The 17,042-nt window shown below is 40.1% G+C and overlaps 2 protein-coding genes across 3 annotated transcripts in view; one reads left to right on the top strand and one right to left on the bottom strand.

Annotated features, from left to right (window-relative positions):
• LOC124866802 (Golgi apparatus protein 1-like) overlaps positions 1-9,884 on the bottom strand; it is a 21,271-nt gene extending 11,387 nt beyond the window's left edge. For both annotated transcript variants that reach the window (XM_047362748.1, XM_047362749.1), the window contains exons 1-9: positions 9,531-9,884; positions 3,961-3,990; positions 3,154-3,240; positions 2,843-3,058; positions 2,403-2,606; positions 2,181-2,252; positions 1,900-2,086; positions 745-962; positions 534-655 (exon numbers count right to left, since the gene is read on the bottom strand). In XM_047362748.1, coding sequence (XP_047218704.1) covers positions 534-655; positions 745-962; positions 1,900-2,086; positions 2,181-2,252; positions 2,403-2,606; positions 2,843-3,058; positions 3,154-3,240; positions 3,961-3,990; positions 9,531-9,833 — 1,439 coding nt within the window. In that variant the 5' untranslated portion in view covers positions 9,834-9,884. The remainder of the gene's footprint in view (positions 1-533; positions 656-744; positions 963-1,899; positions 2,087-2,180; positions 2,253-2,402; positions 2,607-2,842; positions 3,059-3,153; positions 3,241-3,960; positions 3,991-9,530) is intronic.
• LOC124866804 (troponin I, fast skeletal muscle-like) lies at positions 5,012-17,042 on the top strand. The gene is made up of 7 exons (XM_047362752.1): positions 5,012-5,135; positions 12,843-12,881; positions 12,964-13,000; positions 13,808-13,936; positions 16,199-16,288; positions 16,463-16,639; positions 16,760-17,042. The coding sequence occupies exons 2-7, from the start codon at positions 12,874-12,876 to the stop codon at positions 16,844-16,846; spliced, it is 528 nt and encodes a 175-aa protein (XP_047218708.1). The 5' UTR covers positions 5,012-5,135; positions 12,843-12,873; the 3' UTR covers positions 16,847-17,042.

The following is a 17,042-nucleotide window of genomic DNA, read 5'->3' as shown; positions in this document are numbered from 1 at the left end:
ATATCAACATTAAACATTAGATTATAATTACAAAGAAAGAAAGAAAGTAAAAGCAGCATGTAACAAAGGAATTGATAGTTTGATGTGAGAAGGGTTTTATGGCCATTCCCAAACTACCTGAAATGCTTTATTGGAGATTTAAAAAAATATTCATGACTAAAGAACAATTAAGAGAGTTGCTAATCTTCCCAGGACTGGAACAACAAGAAAATTAAACGTGCAATACACAGAGAAAAAGGGGCTCCATCTCAGACTACAGGCTTCACTAGCATTTATAATGTTAAACTTCATGACACAACAATAAAGAGAGTGTAGATGCATGGCTGTTTGGAAGGGTTGAAGGAGAAAGTCTCTACTTTTAAACAATGTGGCAGCATGACCAAAAGAATTTGAAACTAAAAGATTTTATAGTGGAAAACCTTTAGAATTGAATGATTAAACCTTTTACTATTACTGCATATAGAAGGTTTATTTGGCAAATAATCCTGCAAATTCGCATTAAGTTTTTTTTATATGTGTCATAAGGAGCTCACATTGGGTCTCCGCTGCGGATGTGTTTACAGGCGGTCTGGATGACGGATTCACAGGCCTCGTTGAGCGCTCGGTCGATCCGATAATCGGCTCCAGGGTCGGCAGACTGGATCAGAGTTTGAAGCTGCGGCAAAACACAAAATCTGAAAAAAAAAATGTCCACAACAAAAACAATTTAACATAAAATCATGCTAGTAACCACTGTGTTCTTACTGCGCTCTGGCAGATGCTGTCGACGGCGCCGTTGCGGTCGCCTCGGCCCAGTCGCATCAGGCAGTGCAGCGTGCGGCCCTTACGGTGCAAACCGGAGCACTGGGCCTCGATCTCCGACCGGCAGTGAAGAACGATCTCTGGACTTAAGGAAAAATCCTCCATTAGCATCCGCCGGAAGTCCAACATTTCCCCCTGACACTCTCCGCTAACTGGACGACCTGCAAAACACAGTCCAATTACAGAGGGTTATTAGAAAGTGTTCTGCGTCAGTCTTCCACCAACTACACTAAAATAGCATCTTCTTAGATTAATTTACTGATAAAAACAACACAAACATACAAAGCGCCACTGTTTTTTTCAGTTCAGGTTATTTCCACCCATCAGGCAGATGCAGCGCAAAAGCTTTCCTACCCCTTCAATTTTTCCACATTTTGTCACATTACAACCACAAACTTTGATGCATTTTCTTTCAGAATTTTATGTGATAAATCAACACAAAGTAAGGTGCTCTATTTTTACATCCACAACGTGACCACCTAGCCTACCTAGAGCCCTGAACACCACATAAGATGCTGCTGCAAGGTGTTGGCAGCATCGTGCTGTGGGGATTCTTTTCTTCAGCAGTGGGGAAGGAAGAGGGCCAAGGTAGGTTTGAAGATGGGACAATCCTGGCAGAAAACCAGTTAGGGGCTTCCAGCAGGACAACGACCCTGAACATACAGCCAGAGCTACAATGAGGGGGTATAGATCTAAGAATATCCATGTGTTAGAATGGCCCAGTCAAAGTCCAAAGGCCTAAATCTAATTGAGAATCTGTGGCAAGATTTGAAAATTGCCATTTGTTTTGGACAAAATATTGGGGGAAAAAAAGTATAAATTAGATGTGAAAGCCTGGTAGAGAAATGTTCCACAACCTGCTGGAGTAATTGCAGTGAAATGAGGTTCTACAAACTATTGACTCCGATGAGCTAAATACAGATGCATGCCACACATAATTGTCCTTCTACTTGATATTTGTGTGCTACTTTTTGTTGGTCTGTCACTTACAAACCCTAAAAAATGCAAGTGTGTCCAAGGCATTTAAATATGAGGCACTGGAGAGGGTTTAAATCTGAAACTTTGGGGAGGCTATACCTCTGGCTCTCAAGCACTCACCTCGGTGCACAGCAGCCTCCAAGCACAGCAGCAGGTATGACAGTCGGGCTTCACGGGCTCGTGGCAGGCTGGTGTCCAGACTGCAGCGCTGCTTCCTCAGGTCTAGCTTGCAGGCTTTGGCCAAAGAGTAACTGACTCTGTAATCTTGAGAGATCAGCTTCTGTCGGGTCGTCAGGGCGTCTCTGCACTGGTGAGAGGAGGAGGGGTGTTTAATTTGATACAATTAATGACATGTGGGTCAGAAACAATCCTCTGGCTCTCCGACTTTGTGTTGCCAGTACCTTTTCAGACATGGCTTCCTCAAACTTATGGTTGAACAGACACTTATAGACCTTTCCTTCTCCTGCCTGAACCTGTGCAGGAGTAGAAATTGACTCATTTAAAAGTGAAAACGTAACCCTCCGGTTCTTGCCTATGGATGCCATGCGAGTATTTCACTGATTATTCTGTGTGTCTCTTTAAAGACGAGTGAAATCATGGAGGAGGAAGTAGAGTCTCCATACGCTCTGGCAGAATCTCTCCCGGTCATCTCGGCAGGCGAAGTAAAGGTGCCTGTCAAGGTGAAAGTCATCAGACGACAGCTCCGCCACCCGAAGGATTGCTTTCTGACACTCTTCTCTGATTGGATGAACACGGTCCTGCTGCTCCGCCTGCCTCACCAGGGCCTTCTCGAGACAGGCAATCACCTCACCTTGGGAGTGAGCATCCTGTGAACAGATTAATGACCGTGGCCTCAGTAAAATCTTTTAGTCACCTGTGACAAATGGGTACCTCAACTAAAGGAACACAGACATGCAAAAAGATTATCAATAGTGTGACGAATGAAAGCTTTGAGAAAAATAGGTTTTCAGATTATTGACACTGAAAGGTTTAGAGAAATTCCCTTATTTTGGTGTATATTTACAGTTGGCTGCCGCTGCATTGCATACACACACCCACTCACCTTTTGTCCTATGTTGATGCTGCCGCAGCGCAGGTTATTTATATCTTCTCTGCATTTATCCATGAAGCCACAGATCAGTCTGTAGTCGCTGAAGATGATGCTGGTAATCTTGGTGATGTACTGGTTGCACTGGTACTCGCTGATGTTGCCTCTGTGATCCACAAGGCAGGACACCAGATAACCCCGCCCTCGCTCCTCCTCGTTACACTCCTTTATCTGAAGGTAAGGGACATGTGAGAGGCAAAAGAAGGCTCAACTAAACGCATCAGGACAGGCAAGACCCCATAAAGGCCAGACAGATGCATACAAACCTCAGGGATGGTGCTCCTGCAGACCTCTGTGGCCACAGACTCAAACTTTGGATCAGTTGTCAGGTTCAGCTTGTAATTCCATAGAAGCTGAAGAGAATATTGGTGCAAGAATAAAAAAAAAACACACACAAGAAACAAAACGAAAAGTTAAGATTATGATGTGAAACAGCTTGGCATTAAAAAGGGTCCAGAGTTGGACACTTGGAAACCATAATATGTTGAGTCAAAGCGCCTAAAAGCCTTCTGTGGTCTGCTAAGTTTAGCAAACATTTAGATAAACGGACTCATTTCCACAACAGCAGCCAAATGTGACATAAACCAATAAACACTTTCAAATATTTAGATACATGAATACATTTAAATAAATTGTAACAAATGCAATAAATAAACAAAAAAATTATCAATATTGCTCCTCAAATGCATCCCAAAGAAGTCATTGGTTAACCTGCACATCAGCCTAACAGCAGACCAATCACATTTACAGTATTTGCCCCGCCCACTAACTCTGATTGGTCAGGCTGACAGATTGGGTGAGAACAGCATGTGTAGCAACACAAGACTAGGGATTAATTAAATACTGAAACAATTATATATACTTTTATGTGTTTTTTACATTTAATTCTGTATTTTATAAATCACTGAAACATTTAAAAATGTACAGATACATTTATTTATTTAAGGTATTTATTTCACAAATATAAATATTTATTTAATCAATTGTGCTGCTTTTGGTCATTTTTCTTTCCCACATTGCATTCAATTATTTGGCATAAATTAGCTGCAGGCATACTGGATGAAAATACTCACATGGTTGCAGTCGGGTGCGAGCTCAATTTCCTGGAAAAAAGACAGAAAGAGGAATTTTCAGATTAAAAGTACAGACAGAAAAATGTGGGATTTTGTTCATTTATTCCAGGACTCCATCATAAAACCAGGCATTTGATTAATTTATTTACTGGCAAATTAATACTTGATGCAGGGTGAACTGGAGACGTCTGGCACTGTGTACCAGACATTTTACATTGGCAGAAAAATCATTCAGAAATTGGTGAAACAAGCAGCTGAGCTACAGAGCTATAGGAAAACAGCATTGAGCATCATTAAAGTAACACCTTGCTCATAAGGAAACACGGTGGTGGGAGTGTCATGCTGTGGAGTAACTTCACTTCAGGTGAAACTGGGGTTCTTGTCAAAGTGACAAAAAGACCTTCAGATTTCATCTTTTAGCTTCACAGTCAGCCCAAGCATAGCTCTGAATCACGAAAAGAACAACTTCACTACAAGATCATTTTTCTGAATGACCGAGACAGAGGCCAAGACGGTTTGGAAAGGATATGTCCTCACAATCTGATAGATTCAGAGAACTTTTGCAAGATGCAGTGGGGATGATTTTAGTGAGCAGAAACATGGGACACTCAGACTCTCCTTCCAAATCTTCCAAAGAACAAATCCTGAAATAAAATCAAAATGTGTTTCGGCAAAGACAGAATGTGTGCACATTTGTTTTTCAGTTGAGTTGTACAGGTTATAGGTCACAGTAAAGGTTAAAAAAAAAGTCTGGAAATCATTCATCATGGTCTCTTTTTTCATCCTAATAAACCTGGTTTTTCACAAGACTTTTGAGATCCATTGTGAACCAGATTGAACTGGTCCACTTTGTTGCTTACATCAGAGCCATTAAGTCATTAGACTCTTTTATGTAATGGGAGGATATCTTATTTTAGCCCCTTAGTGCAACCAGCCCCACCACACAGTAAACTGCCAGAACAGAAGACACCTACACAAAAAACCCTGAAAAGGAATTTATAGCATCAGAACTCCGCTTTCCTGATTAAGCACCAGCTAAGTAGACCTCAGGGTTTGGAAAAAACGAACACAATTAGACCAGGAGCAGCTGCTGCAATAAATGACCTCAGGAAATTCAGACTTTCCAGACCCAGACTTAAGCCAATTATAGAAAACAGAACAAGAACTCAGTCAAGGTTAGTCAACACTGATTTCTCTCTTAATTATCTCCCAAATATGAAGCCATTTCTCATGAAGCTTTATTTACATATTTGTACACAGTGTTTAAAAATGTTTTATAGAATCAAAGATATACTTAAAACAGAAATTGAATAAATAACCAGCTGTCGCAACAGTGAATAAAAAGACACGATGGAATCAGAGAACAGCAGTGAAATGAAAGAAACCTGACTGTGCTACACCCTAAGCAGCTCTGCCTCCTCTGAAGCTGTCAGTCAGGAGCCATACTGTATAACCGTGGTGCTGATTCTGGGTTTTTCCCCTCTGGTAAAGAGGCAGATTTATGGGAGCCATTAGCCTCTTCAGGAGGTCACAGCTAGCATAAAGTCGAAACTAAGTAATTATCTCAGGATCGGTTGTGGCTGCAGTGTGTTTGTGTGCTGGTGACAGCACGGTGAAGGAGAGATGAAGACAACAGGGAAATAAAACAGCCAGGTTGAAGAAGGAAAACATTAAAAAAAGACTATGGAGAAAAAAATCCCTTTTTTATTTCTGTTCTTAAAAAAAGAAATTAGTCATGTGAAAATTAGCATGACATATGACAGAAATCCCTTTTCTGGTGAACTGCTCCATCACATTTTCTAGTCCTCAGGTAGCATCTCATGACACTACAATTAGAAAAAGACTCAAAGGAAGTTTTGTTATAAAGGACTGAAGGATAACGCTTCTCCTGGCAAAAAACAATACTGACCAAAGCAGAGATGCTTGGTCATAATGCACAGCACCTTGTTTGGAGATAACCAAACAAATACCTCATACCAATCATCAAGCACAGAGGTGGAGGAGGGATGATTTGGGCTTGCTTGTTTTCCAGCTGCAGGATCTTAGACAAACATGAACTCCTTTGTATAGAAAAGTTTCCTGCAGACAAACGTGAGGCCAAACTGGGGTATCAATAAGATAATAATCCCAAAACAAAGCAGCAAATCTGCAGAAAACTTCCATGTAGCTGTGAGAGACGTAGAAATCATGCAACAAACCCAAATACAGTGACTTATTGCTTCTAAGGATGGTTCTCCAAGCTATTGATTCAGAGTTCTTTTCATAAGGCTTTTCATTCCATCCGAGTTAAACTCGGGTTATTTATTTAGAGCCAATATCTCCCAAGGATCTCCACAAGACAAACAGATTCTCCATTTTGGCTTTCTTATAACACATAATGACCCTGTGGAATCTGTTGTGTGTGTTTTTTTCACCCTGGTAAAGCCCAGAAATTGTTTATGTCCAACATAAAACACTGGAATTGAATGAGGGTGTACATTTTTTTTCTATCAGGAGTTTAGAACGGGCACTGGGAGTATTGAGGTAATGTCTACGCTGCAGGCTGATGACTATTTTTGCTAAACTCTCTTAATGAAGTTAAAGAGTGTATCTGGCCAAACTACACAGAACAGCACAGCAGCCATCTTTAGGTAGATGTTTTAAGGAACACAACTAGTAAAGAAACAACTACAGAAGAGAAAATGCCCAAAACAATACTACATTATGTGACAAGCAAATGTTTTTATTAAAAAAAGAAGTGAATAGCCCACAGTAGTCCCTGGAAGCTAACTTTGCATCTGTGGTTCTATTTTAGATGTGGCAAATTAGGTGCTGGCACCTCAGAAATATTACCCTCTGATATTTGTATTTATTATACACAAAACCCTCCACATTTAGAGACTCAACTCAATGCATAAATACAGAAATCTGATAAAACCAACAGAGCGTATACAGGCAAAACACTTATAATCAGATAGAGAGAGAACGGAACCGTGTTTATGAAAGGAGAACATTAATGTTTTACACATGAAAGAATGTGATACGCTGAGCTCTCTCAGTTTTTCTTGGTTGGGATAAACGGTCTCTGCGAATACTTTGACCTCTAATAGAGAAGGGGACTGTTGCCATGTTTGATGAGCATTGGCTTACAAAGATAAGGGAGAAGCTCATAATAAGGGAGGCAGTCCAAAGATAGTCCAGTCAAAAGGTACAAGAGAGCAGAAACAGTGAAGGAATTTTAATCACGGAGGAAAAAACGAACAAAAAGCAGGCAGAATGTTTGGCTCGACTTCGACCTAGAAGTCACCTGACAGCTGAATGACTGCACACACATCTGCTCGCTAAAACCAAACCAAGTCAATAATTACTTCAGAGGCAAATTCACTGTGAGCAGCAGAGCTGTGCAAAGTGCAGGCTGTTAAATGTTCCAACTGTTTAAATAGAAACTATGATTTCAGAAATGAAATATGAACCCAACATGATGCAGATTAACACATTTCAGCAACAAAATAAATAAACAAATATGAAAGCTACATTGCAGAGTACAATAAAGGAATGTAAAGAGAAGTTGGACAGCAGATTCAAATGAATGATGTTTCAGTTAATAGTTTCAATAGAACAGCCAACGGCAACTCTAAACAAATGGGTTTTTAACCTTGATTTAAAAGAACTCAGGGTTTCACCATTTCTGCTGTTTTTTGGAAGTTTGTTACAGATTATCGGAGCAAAAGAATTGACTGCTGCTTCTCCATGTTTGGTTCTGATTCTGGGGATGCAGAGTTGACCTGAACCAGAAGACCTGAGTGGTTCAGCAATAGCTCTTTAATGTACTTTGGTCCATTCAGTGACTTATAAACTCAGAAATATTCTCTGAGATGCAGGGAGCCAGTGTAAGGACTTAAGAAGTGGGGTGATGTGCTCTACTTTCTTAGTTCTAGTGAGGACGCGGGCAGCAGCGTTCTGGATCAGCTGCAGCTGTCTGATGGACTTTTTCTGCAGACCTGTGAAGATATTGTTGCAGTAATCGGGTTGACTAAAGATAAACGCATGGATATGTTTTTTCAGGGTCCTGCAGGGACATTAGTCCTTTAATCCTGGAAATGTTTTTCAGGTGATAGAAGACCAACTTAGTGGTTGCCTCTGAAAGTTCAGGTCTGAATCCATCCCTACACCCAGATTTCGGGCATGATCAGTAGTTTCTAGCTGCAGTAAAGAAGCAGTTTACCGACTCTTGATCGCTGCTTCAGTTTTGTTTTTATTCAGCTGAAAAAAATTATGGCATATCCATGAATTGATTTGTTCTATGCATCTACGTAACACTTGAATAGGTTCATAGTCACCTGGTGACATTATAAAGTAGAGCTGTGTTTCATCTTTGTAGTCATGGTAACTTTTCTTGTTGTTTGTTATGATCTGAACATGTAGATATTGAATAGAATGAGTCCCAGGATGGAACCTTGAGGAACCCCACATGTGATTTTTCTCAACTCTGATGTAAAGTTTACCTATTGACACAAAAACATTCCCTGTCATTCAAATAAGACTAAAAAGGAACGACCAAGTTCTTCAGTCGCTCCAGTAATATTACCGTGATCAATAGTGTTGAATGCTGCGCTGAGGTCCAATAATACCAGCACTGTGGTTCTTCCATGATCTGCATTAATGCAGATGTAACTGAACACCTTGACAAGGGCAGTCTTGGTATCAGGATGATCTTTTCCTCCTTTACCTACATTCCTGTTTTCTACCCCCACACAGCCATTTTGTCAGTTCACATTTCTGCTTAGTTCATTTGTCTTGAAATGAGCTCCAAGTTCCAGGAAAGGTAACCTGTAATTTCAAGGTTTTTAATTTTAAGTCGTTTGCTAAAAAGAAACCTCCATTCTGGGGTTCTGATCTATTAGCTCTTCAAGTTCACTAAACTTTTTTGGGTCTATATTTAAAATATTCTGGCTAATTAAAAACTTTTATAATTTGCTTCCCCAAAATGTGTTTTATTTTAAATCATACTATGTACCATAAAAGACATATTCAAATTTACCACAGGAAACAGTTCAGCACATTTTAACTGAGGTTTTGGATGTACGTTTCTATTTCAGGCCTTCGATGTTTCCTGGAGGTTTATTTAACTAATAAAAATTAAGTAAAACCATCTAGAAGGTGATAAAATAGCATATAGATAATGCTGTCTTAGGGTTAGGGTTACCCCTAACCCTAACCCACAAACTAGTGGCTTCTTCCTTGTCCATAACCCAGAGGTCTTATAATATTTTCATTTATTCCAGAGAGGTGGAGGTGAATTGATTTTTACTAAACAGAAAGAGAGGTAATGGATCCGTCTGATAAGAATATTAGTCTTAGATATTTTAGCGGAATAATCTTTAATATTCTGGAGGATGTTATCCAGAGGTAAACGAGGTTTTTGGTCAGAACCAGCTACGGGTGTTGTGGTCACCTCAGCCTCACTGTCATGTTAACAGTCGGCGTCTCTTCTAACCACCAACCGGGGGCGTCACACCCAGCAGATGCCCATCATCTTTATCAACAACTCACGGTGTGAATCCCCGCTGGCTCGGCCACCAGCCGCTTACCTCTCTGCGGTCCTGCAGGCACTCCAGAACGGCCAGGTTGTTGGTCCAGGTCTGCTTCGGGCAGAGGCGGGTCAGGTCCTCCCGACAGGCCTCCTCCTCCGCCAGCTTCCAGCCGCTCGCCCTTCGCGGCTGAGAGGCCCCGGCGGCGACAGGTGCATCCTTGCTTAGGGGGTCGACGGCTCTGACATCGGGCGGCAAGGCCGGGTCGTTCGCCAACTTCTGGCCAATGACGCTTAGAGAGCTCCAGAGACACAGAAAGCAGAATAGCAGAGCCAGCGGCGGTGAGCGACTATGTGCCGCCATCTTCACATAACTGTCAAGTTAGACCTGATACAACAAGACTGCTTCACTTCCGGTCAAGTGGCTCACAGCCAGAGCTTACATCCTGTGAAAAATACACAATTTACTGTCACTGTCACCTTATAAAAATACAAACTTTATCAATAAAATGCTTTGCTGTTGTGTCCTACAAGTTGTTTTTTATATGAATCGATAGAAATAGCCAGAATAATTAAATATAATTCTTAGATTTTTAAGATTATTTTCTATAAAATCACAATTCTATGATTTGGGAAAGCTTATGAAGATGCCATAAATTTGTAAGCTACTGATAGGACAATAACATTTGAGTTAAATGGGGACACAACTGTGGATATACTTTAAGGCACATTTTAACACCTCAAATACATTACATTGCTTACCATCAAGAAGAAAACAATCTCAAGAAATCAGCCAAAGTATAATAGAATTGTGGACCTCCAGAAGTCTGCTTAATCTTAGAATACTATTTTCAGGTACCTGAAGGTGCGACGTTAATCTGTTCAAACAGTTGTATGTGAGTATAAACACCATGGGAATGTCCAGCCATCACATTGTTCAGAAAGGGGACTGGTTCTGTGTCCAAGGGACGAACGGCCGGTTTTGGTGTGGAACATTTTCTTGCTCATTACTCTGGCATTTATTAAATAGAAATCATTCCGGGAGTTCTAACTGACAGGAAAACAGGAAAAGTTTAGTGTTATTTAATGTCAGACAGCATGGGCATGGAAAAAAAGTTATCTCCAACCACGAATCTCTTTGTATTTTATCACAAGGTGGTGGCAGCATCATGGTGTGGAGACATTTTTCTTTAACAGAAACAACAAAGCAGGTTAGATTTGATTTGAAGATGAATGGACTTAAAGACAGTCAAATGGGCAATCATGGAAGAAAACCTGTTAGATGCTCCAAAAGACTTAAGGCTGGGCAGGAGGTTCACCTTCCAGCAGTAAAATCAATGTGCATCCAAACTGTACAAGAACCACTGCTTCAAGCAAAAAATTAAAATTGAAAAGATTAATTGGTTTTTGCAAGCCAGCATTTAATGATGTCAGCTAAGATACATTATGTCAAGTAGTAAAATGTTAATTTTCAGAATAAAGGTGCATGACAACGAAAAGATTTCTGACCTTTGGGCAAAGATTCCCAAATATTTAACCTCTTGTCAAGCCATAAAGGCCGGGGATCCGTTAGAGGTGAAAAACAGAGAAGAGGTCAAGCTGTCATCCACTAAAGCTTTTAAATTCTGCTTGTCAGTTATCTATTTAATAAAATCAAATACATGGAACATCTATATGGAAAAAAAAACTTTTTCTTTTATTTTCATGGAATTAAATCTATGCCAACAAATTTTCAGATAAACTAATCACTTGTATAAAGGTTATTAAAGAGCTGTAAAGCAGTATGGACTTTTAGGGCAAGTTCAAAAAGTTGTATTTCCATGTAGCTTGCAGGCAGAGAGAGACCAGTCTGTGAACATATTTAGCTGTGCTTATCTTCTCTCACCTCCCAGGTTGTTGCTTGAGCAGCTGCTCAATGTGAGAGTCAGAAAGAGGAAAAAAAAATCCTCCAAGTTTAGAAGTGACAGCTGCTTTGGAGAACTTTTGTTGTCCACCAGCAGCCACTCTGAAGTTTTCAGTCCCTGCCGTAGTTATTTTAGAAACAGCCTCTTTTTATAATGACAGGAGGTTTCTTTTCCTATCATTTTCCTGAAACCATCTCTGAAAAGACCTAAGCCTGAATTAAGTTAACTACCCAAATGTAATGCTTATTCACGTAGCCCACAAATTTATAGAAAAAAACAAAACATTTTGCATTTGAGTCCATTTCCGTCTATGGTTCATCTACAGTGGGACATAATTTTGAGTGCAAGACACTTACCTCTTCCTTGTTTTTGGTTGGCTGTGAACGAAGAGACTTTGTGTGCAAAAGTTTTAAACCACCTTCATTTATTACAAGCGTTGGCTGCTCTTTCACCCACTTCCAGTCCAGTTCCTGTACCTGGCAGCATCTACTCCATTGTATGCTCAAAAATTTAAAAAGAGGTCAAATGGACAACAAAGGAGGTTGTGGAAAGTCTAAAAAAAAACTTTGTCCAGCAGAGAAAATCCTTCAAAGACCTGACACAGGACCTAAGAGAGATGCGTCATCCTTCCAACTCTATGGCAATTTCTTTCCAACTCTATGGCAATTTTTCAGCTAATAGTTGTTTGGCAATCCCTTTTTTGGAACTTAAATCCTACTTTGTCTGTCAAACTGTCTTATATTTGTTCTTCTGTGGGCAGATATTATTTTATGGGAGTCATGTAGCCACAATTTATTGAGCCAATTATGAGTAGATGAGCAGAAATTACTTTAAATGATAAATTAGACCAGGTGGGTATGAATGGATGCATGGTTTGTGTACTTAAAAATCAAGTATGACATGACCAAAGCTTCAGAAAAAGGGAACGCTGAATGGGCAAAATAACCAGCACCCATCTGTTATGTGTCAACACAACCCTGATTTGGGCCTGAAAGATTCACATCAAATAGTGTGGAGTACTATTACTTGATCTCGGTCAAGGGCACTTTAAAAGATTTCAGTAAATTCTGATGACTGTGAGGAAAATATACCTAAAAATCATGGACAACTCAGGACTTATGCACAGTGTCAATTAGTAACGCCACAGTTAGTTATCAAACTCCTTTTCCTCAAACTTTAACCAAACGATTTAATTTAACGGAACTAAATTCGTTGAGGCTCCATTATTGTGCAGAGAAGCTTCCAGAAGGAAATTCCTGAAGCGTTCGTTTCAGGCTCAGCTGCTGCTGTCCACTCTAAGGCCTTCATTTCAGACAACTGTCCCTGCCTCATCTCAACCAAGCACATACACACACACACACACACACACACACACACACACACACACACACACACACACACACAGGACCCAACATCTATAAAGAGACCAGAAACGTGTGGCTGTTTCATTCATCTCTGTTTTCATCCAGGGATAGCTGGAAGAAATCAGCTGCTGGGAAGATGGCTGAGTAAGTCCCTGGTTTCTTTGATTAAAAATAAAAACAACCAAATCTATTTAGATTCTTCTTATTATTTGTATTTCTTTCGAAGGAAGAAGATGTCGCTGAGCCGCAAAAATCATCTCAAGGTATTTCTAATGTTGATGTTAACCTGCTTGATCTTTAGAGGTTTAAAACTATTTTTCTTCGATACAAAATGTGAATGGCTGGGAATATTAATTTCTACCAACGGATACACTAATACACTGCAATACAAAAGCATTTGCCTCCTTACAGATTTCTTCTGTGTCACAGTTAAATGTGCCTGAGTAAATTCATAAAGTAGTTATTACAGGATGGTACATTTTTTAAAGAAATAAAAAACTATTCGAACCAACCTATTGCCGAAGGGGGCGTCTCGGCCTCGAAGGGGTTTGGAAAGTGTGTATCCCGATATATCTGGTGTAAAACTAGCACAGCATTTCATTAAAAGAACATAATTTTGACAGTCAAACATGGTGGTGGTAGCATGCTGGTCTGGGGCTGCTTTGCTGCTTCATGACTTGAAAGATTTTTTGTAACTAATGCAACCATGAATTATGCTCTTTAGCAGAAAATGCTGAAGGAGAATGTCCATCCATCAGTTTGTGACCTAAAGCTCAGCCACATTTGGGTTATGCAGCAGGACAATGATCTGAAGCCCACCACCAAGGCCATCTCTGAATGGCCAACAAAAAAAGGTGTTCAAGCCAGAAAACTTCTCAAAACTTCTTATTTTATTGACTCAGGATATCTTTATTTGATATTACATTTGTTTGATGACCTGAAACATTTCTGTTTGACATGAAAGCAATTACAGAAGAAATCTAAAGGGGCAAACACTTTTTGACTGCACTGTAAATAAGTGCACAGGTGGTTCAACAGTTTTAGCTGCATGGCTTCACTTCTCATCTCAGAGTGTGCTGCTTCAGATCGGTAAAGAACTGCTGGAGGAGGAGGCTCGTGAGGCCAAGGAGGAGAAAATAAGGTACATGAAAGAGAACTGTCCCGACCTCTCCTTACCACAATGCACCCCGGACATTCAGGTATGTACACCAAAACCAATGACTTGAAAACCATTTGACAAGGTTAATTTCTTAATTTTAAATCCTAAAAATAGGAATAAAATGGTGGTTCTTTAAAAATGACAACACATTTTCTACAGTAGACATTATAAAAAAAATCTAAGTTGTCTTTTTTCAAAAAGTCAGGTAACATTTGTGGCGCTACACAAGTTTTATTTCGCTGGACTGAGAGTACAAATGGCTCTTTAGATTGTAAAAGTTGCAGACACCTGATTTAGGTAGTTTTTTTTTCCTGCAGCAAATCACAAAGACACATTTTGTTCTAATGTCTTGAGAAGAATCTGTTGAAGAATAAAAAAATGTGGGTGTTGGTGTGATCAGCTGAAGGCTTGTGCTTCTCCCAGGTCCTGTGGCAGGTCTGCTGTATTTTTTTCAGACACTCTTCATGTGCTTGCGACTGTTTTATATACCTGTCACTTCTTCTTTTGTCTGTAACTTTAAATGATGTCCTACTTTCGAAGCACACATATGTTGTCATTGAGTAAGGATTGGACCAAAAAATGAGTAAAAAAGATGATTAAAATATAATTTCTATTTACATTATCTATCTATATATGCATATATATGTGTGTATATGTATATCTATATTTATAGATCTATGGATCTATAGATATACACTCACCGGCCACTTTATTAGGTACACATTGGTAGTTTCGGGTTGGACCCCCTTTTGCCTTCAGAACTGCCTTAATCCTTCGTGGCATAGATTCAACAAGGTACTGAAAACATTCCTCAGAGGGTTTGGTCCATATTGACATGATAGCGTCACACAAATGCTGCAGATTTGTCAGCTGCATCCATGATGCGAATCTCCCGTTCCACCACATCCCAAAGGTGCTTTCTTGTATTGAGATCTGGTGACTGTGGAGGCCATTTGAGTCCAGTGAACTCATTGTCATGTTCAAGAAACCAGTCTGAGATGATTCATGCTTTATGACATGGCGCGTTATCCTGCTGGAAGTAACCATCAGAAGATGGGTACACTGTGGTCATAAAGGGACATGGTCAGCAACAATACTCAGGTAGGCTGTGGCGTTGACACGATGCTCAATTGGTACTAAGGGGCCCAAAGTGTGCCAAGAAAATATCCCCCACACCGTTACACCACCACCAGCCTGAACCGTTGATACAAGGCAGGATGGATCCATGCTTTCATGTTGTTGACGCCAAATTCTGACCCTACCATCCGAATGCCGCAGCAGAAATCAAGACTCATCAGACCAGGCAACGTTTTTCCAATCTTCCATTGTCCAATTTTGGTGAGCCTGTGTGAATTGTGGCGTCAGTTTCCTGTTCTTAGCTGACAGGAGTGGCACCCGGTGTGGTCTTCTGCTGCTGTAGCCGATCCGCCTCAAGGTTCTACATGTTGTGCGTTCAGAGATGCTCTTTTGCATGCCTTGGTTGTAACGAGTAGTTATTTGAGTTACTGTTGCCTTTCTATCAACTCGAACCAGTCTGGCCCGTCTCCTCTGAACTCTGGCTTCAACAAGGCATTGCGCCCACAGAACTGCTGCTCACTGGATATTTTCTCTTTTTCTGACCATTCTCTGTAAACCCTAGAGATGGTAGCGCGTGAAAATCTCAGTAGATCAGCAGATTCTGAAATACTCAGACCAGCCCGTCTGACACCAACAACCATGCCATGTTCAAAGTCGCTTAAATCACCTTTCTTCCCCATTCTGATGCTCGGTTTGAACTGCAGCAGATCAATTTGACCATGTCTACATGCATAAATGCATTGAGTTGCTGCCATGTGATTAGCTGATTAGAAATTTATGTTAACGAGCAGTTGGACAGGTGTAATAAAGTGGGCGGTGAGTGTATATATATATATAAATCTTCACTGATGGTAAAGTGTACTGGAGTCAAATTCCTTGTTTATGTGCACAAACTTGGCAATAAAACAGGTTCTAATTCTGAATCTGATTATGATTCTGATTCTGATTCTGAACATGTCATAAACTGGGGTTAAAGCATTAAAAATACTAACTACATAAATTATTTGTCCGTATGAAAAACTCACTTACATATTGCTTATAAATCTGGTGCATAGACTGCAAATTCCTAATCAATTTCTAATCAATTTAACTCCAGGTTTTTATTTGTGCTAGAAAACATATGAGCAAACTGGAAAACTGGAATGGCTTTGTGGCATAAATTATTCAGAGGACTGATCTTCTGTAGTTTTGCACCATAAAGCTCACTGCTGCTCTGTAACACCAGGAGCTGTGCCGACAACTTCACAAGCAGATCGATTTGGTGGACGAAGAACGATATGATGTGGAGATGAAAGTGAAGAAATGCAACAAAGAGGTTTTCTATTTATTAAATGAATTTCTTGATCCTGTATTTCACTTTTTTTTTATTTCATTTTGCCTATTAGGTTTTATCTTTAACATTAAACCTGCTTGGGGTTAAAAAAAACCATCTGGGCAGATTATCGGTTTTCAGCAAAGCTCACACCTGAATGAGTATTATCTGTTTCAGATTGATGACCTGAAGATGAAGGTCCAGGATCTTAACGGCAGGTTTAAGAAGCCCACTCTGAGGAGAGTGAGGATGTCGGCTGACGCCATGCTGTCCGCTCTGCTTGGCTCCAAACATAAAGTGTCCATGGACCTCCGAGCCAACCTGAAGCAGGTGAAGAAGGAGGTGAAAGAGGAGGTCGGTACAGCAGATGTCAACAACAACAGAAAAATTGTTTGCATCGGAAATATTAAAGCTGTGTTTGTTTGTGGTAATCTGTGTAAGTCATTCTGGTGTTTGCCTTTGTATTCTTCTCAGGAGAAGCAGACAGGGGACTGGAGGAAGAACATTGAAGATAAAGCCGGGATGGACGGCAGAAAGAAGATATTTGAGACAGAGGCTTAAATAATATTGAGTTGTTCTGCAATTGATAACTTGATTAAATGTGTTTGTAATTCGAATCCACTCTGTTGTTGCTTGACCTGCATGCTAAAAGTAAAAACAGCAAGGTTTTATATGTTCTGTCTTTTCTTTGTAATGCTACAGACTTATTCTGCAACCAATTTGAATAAGCTTTTTTTTAAAAAAAAAATAAAATTTA

Source organism: Girardinichthys multiradiatus, chromosome 4 (assembly GCF_021462225.1).
Source record: "Girardinichthys multiradiatus isolate DD_20200921_A chromosome 4, DD_fGirMul_XY1, whole genome shotgun sequence".
Taxonomy (NCBI): Eukaryota; Metazoa; Chordata; class Actinopteri; order Cyprinodontiformes; family Goodeidae; genus Girardinichthys; species Girardinichthys multiradiatus.
Note: the sequence above shows the minus strand (reverse complement) of the source record. Positions and strands in the feature narration are given on the sequence as shown.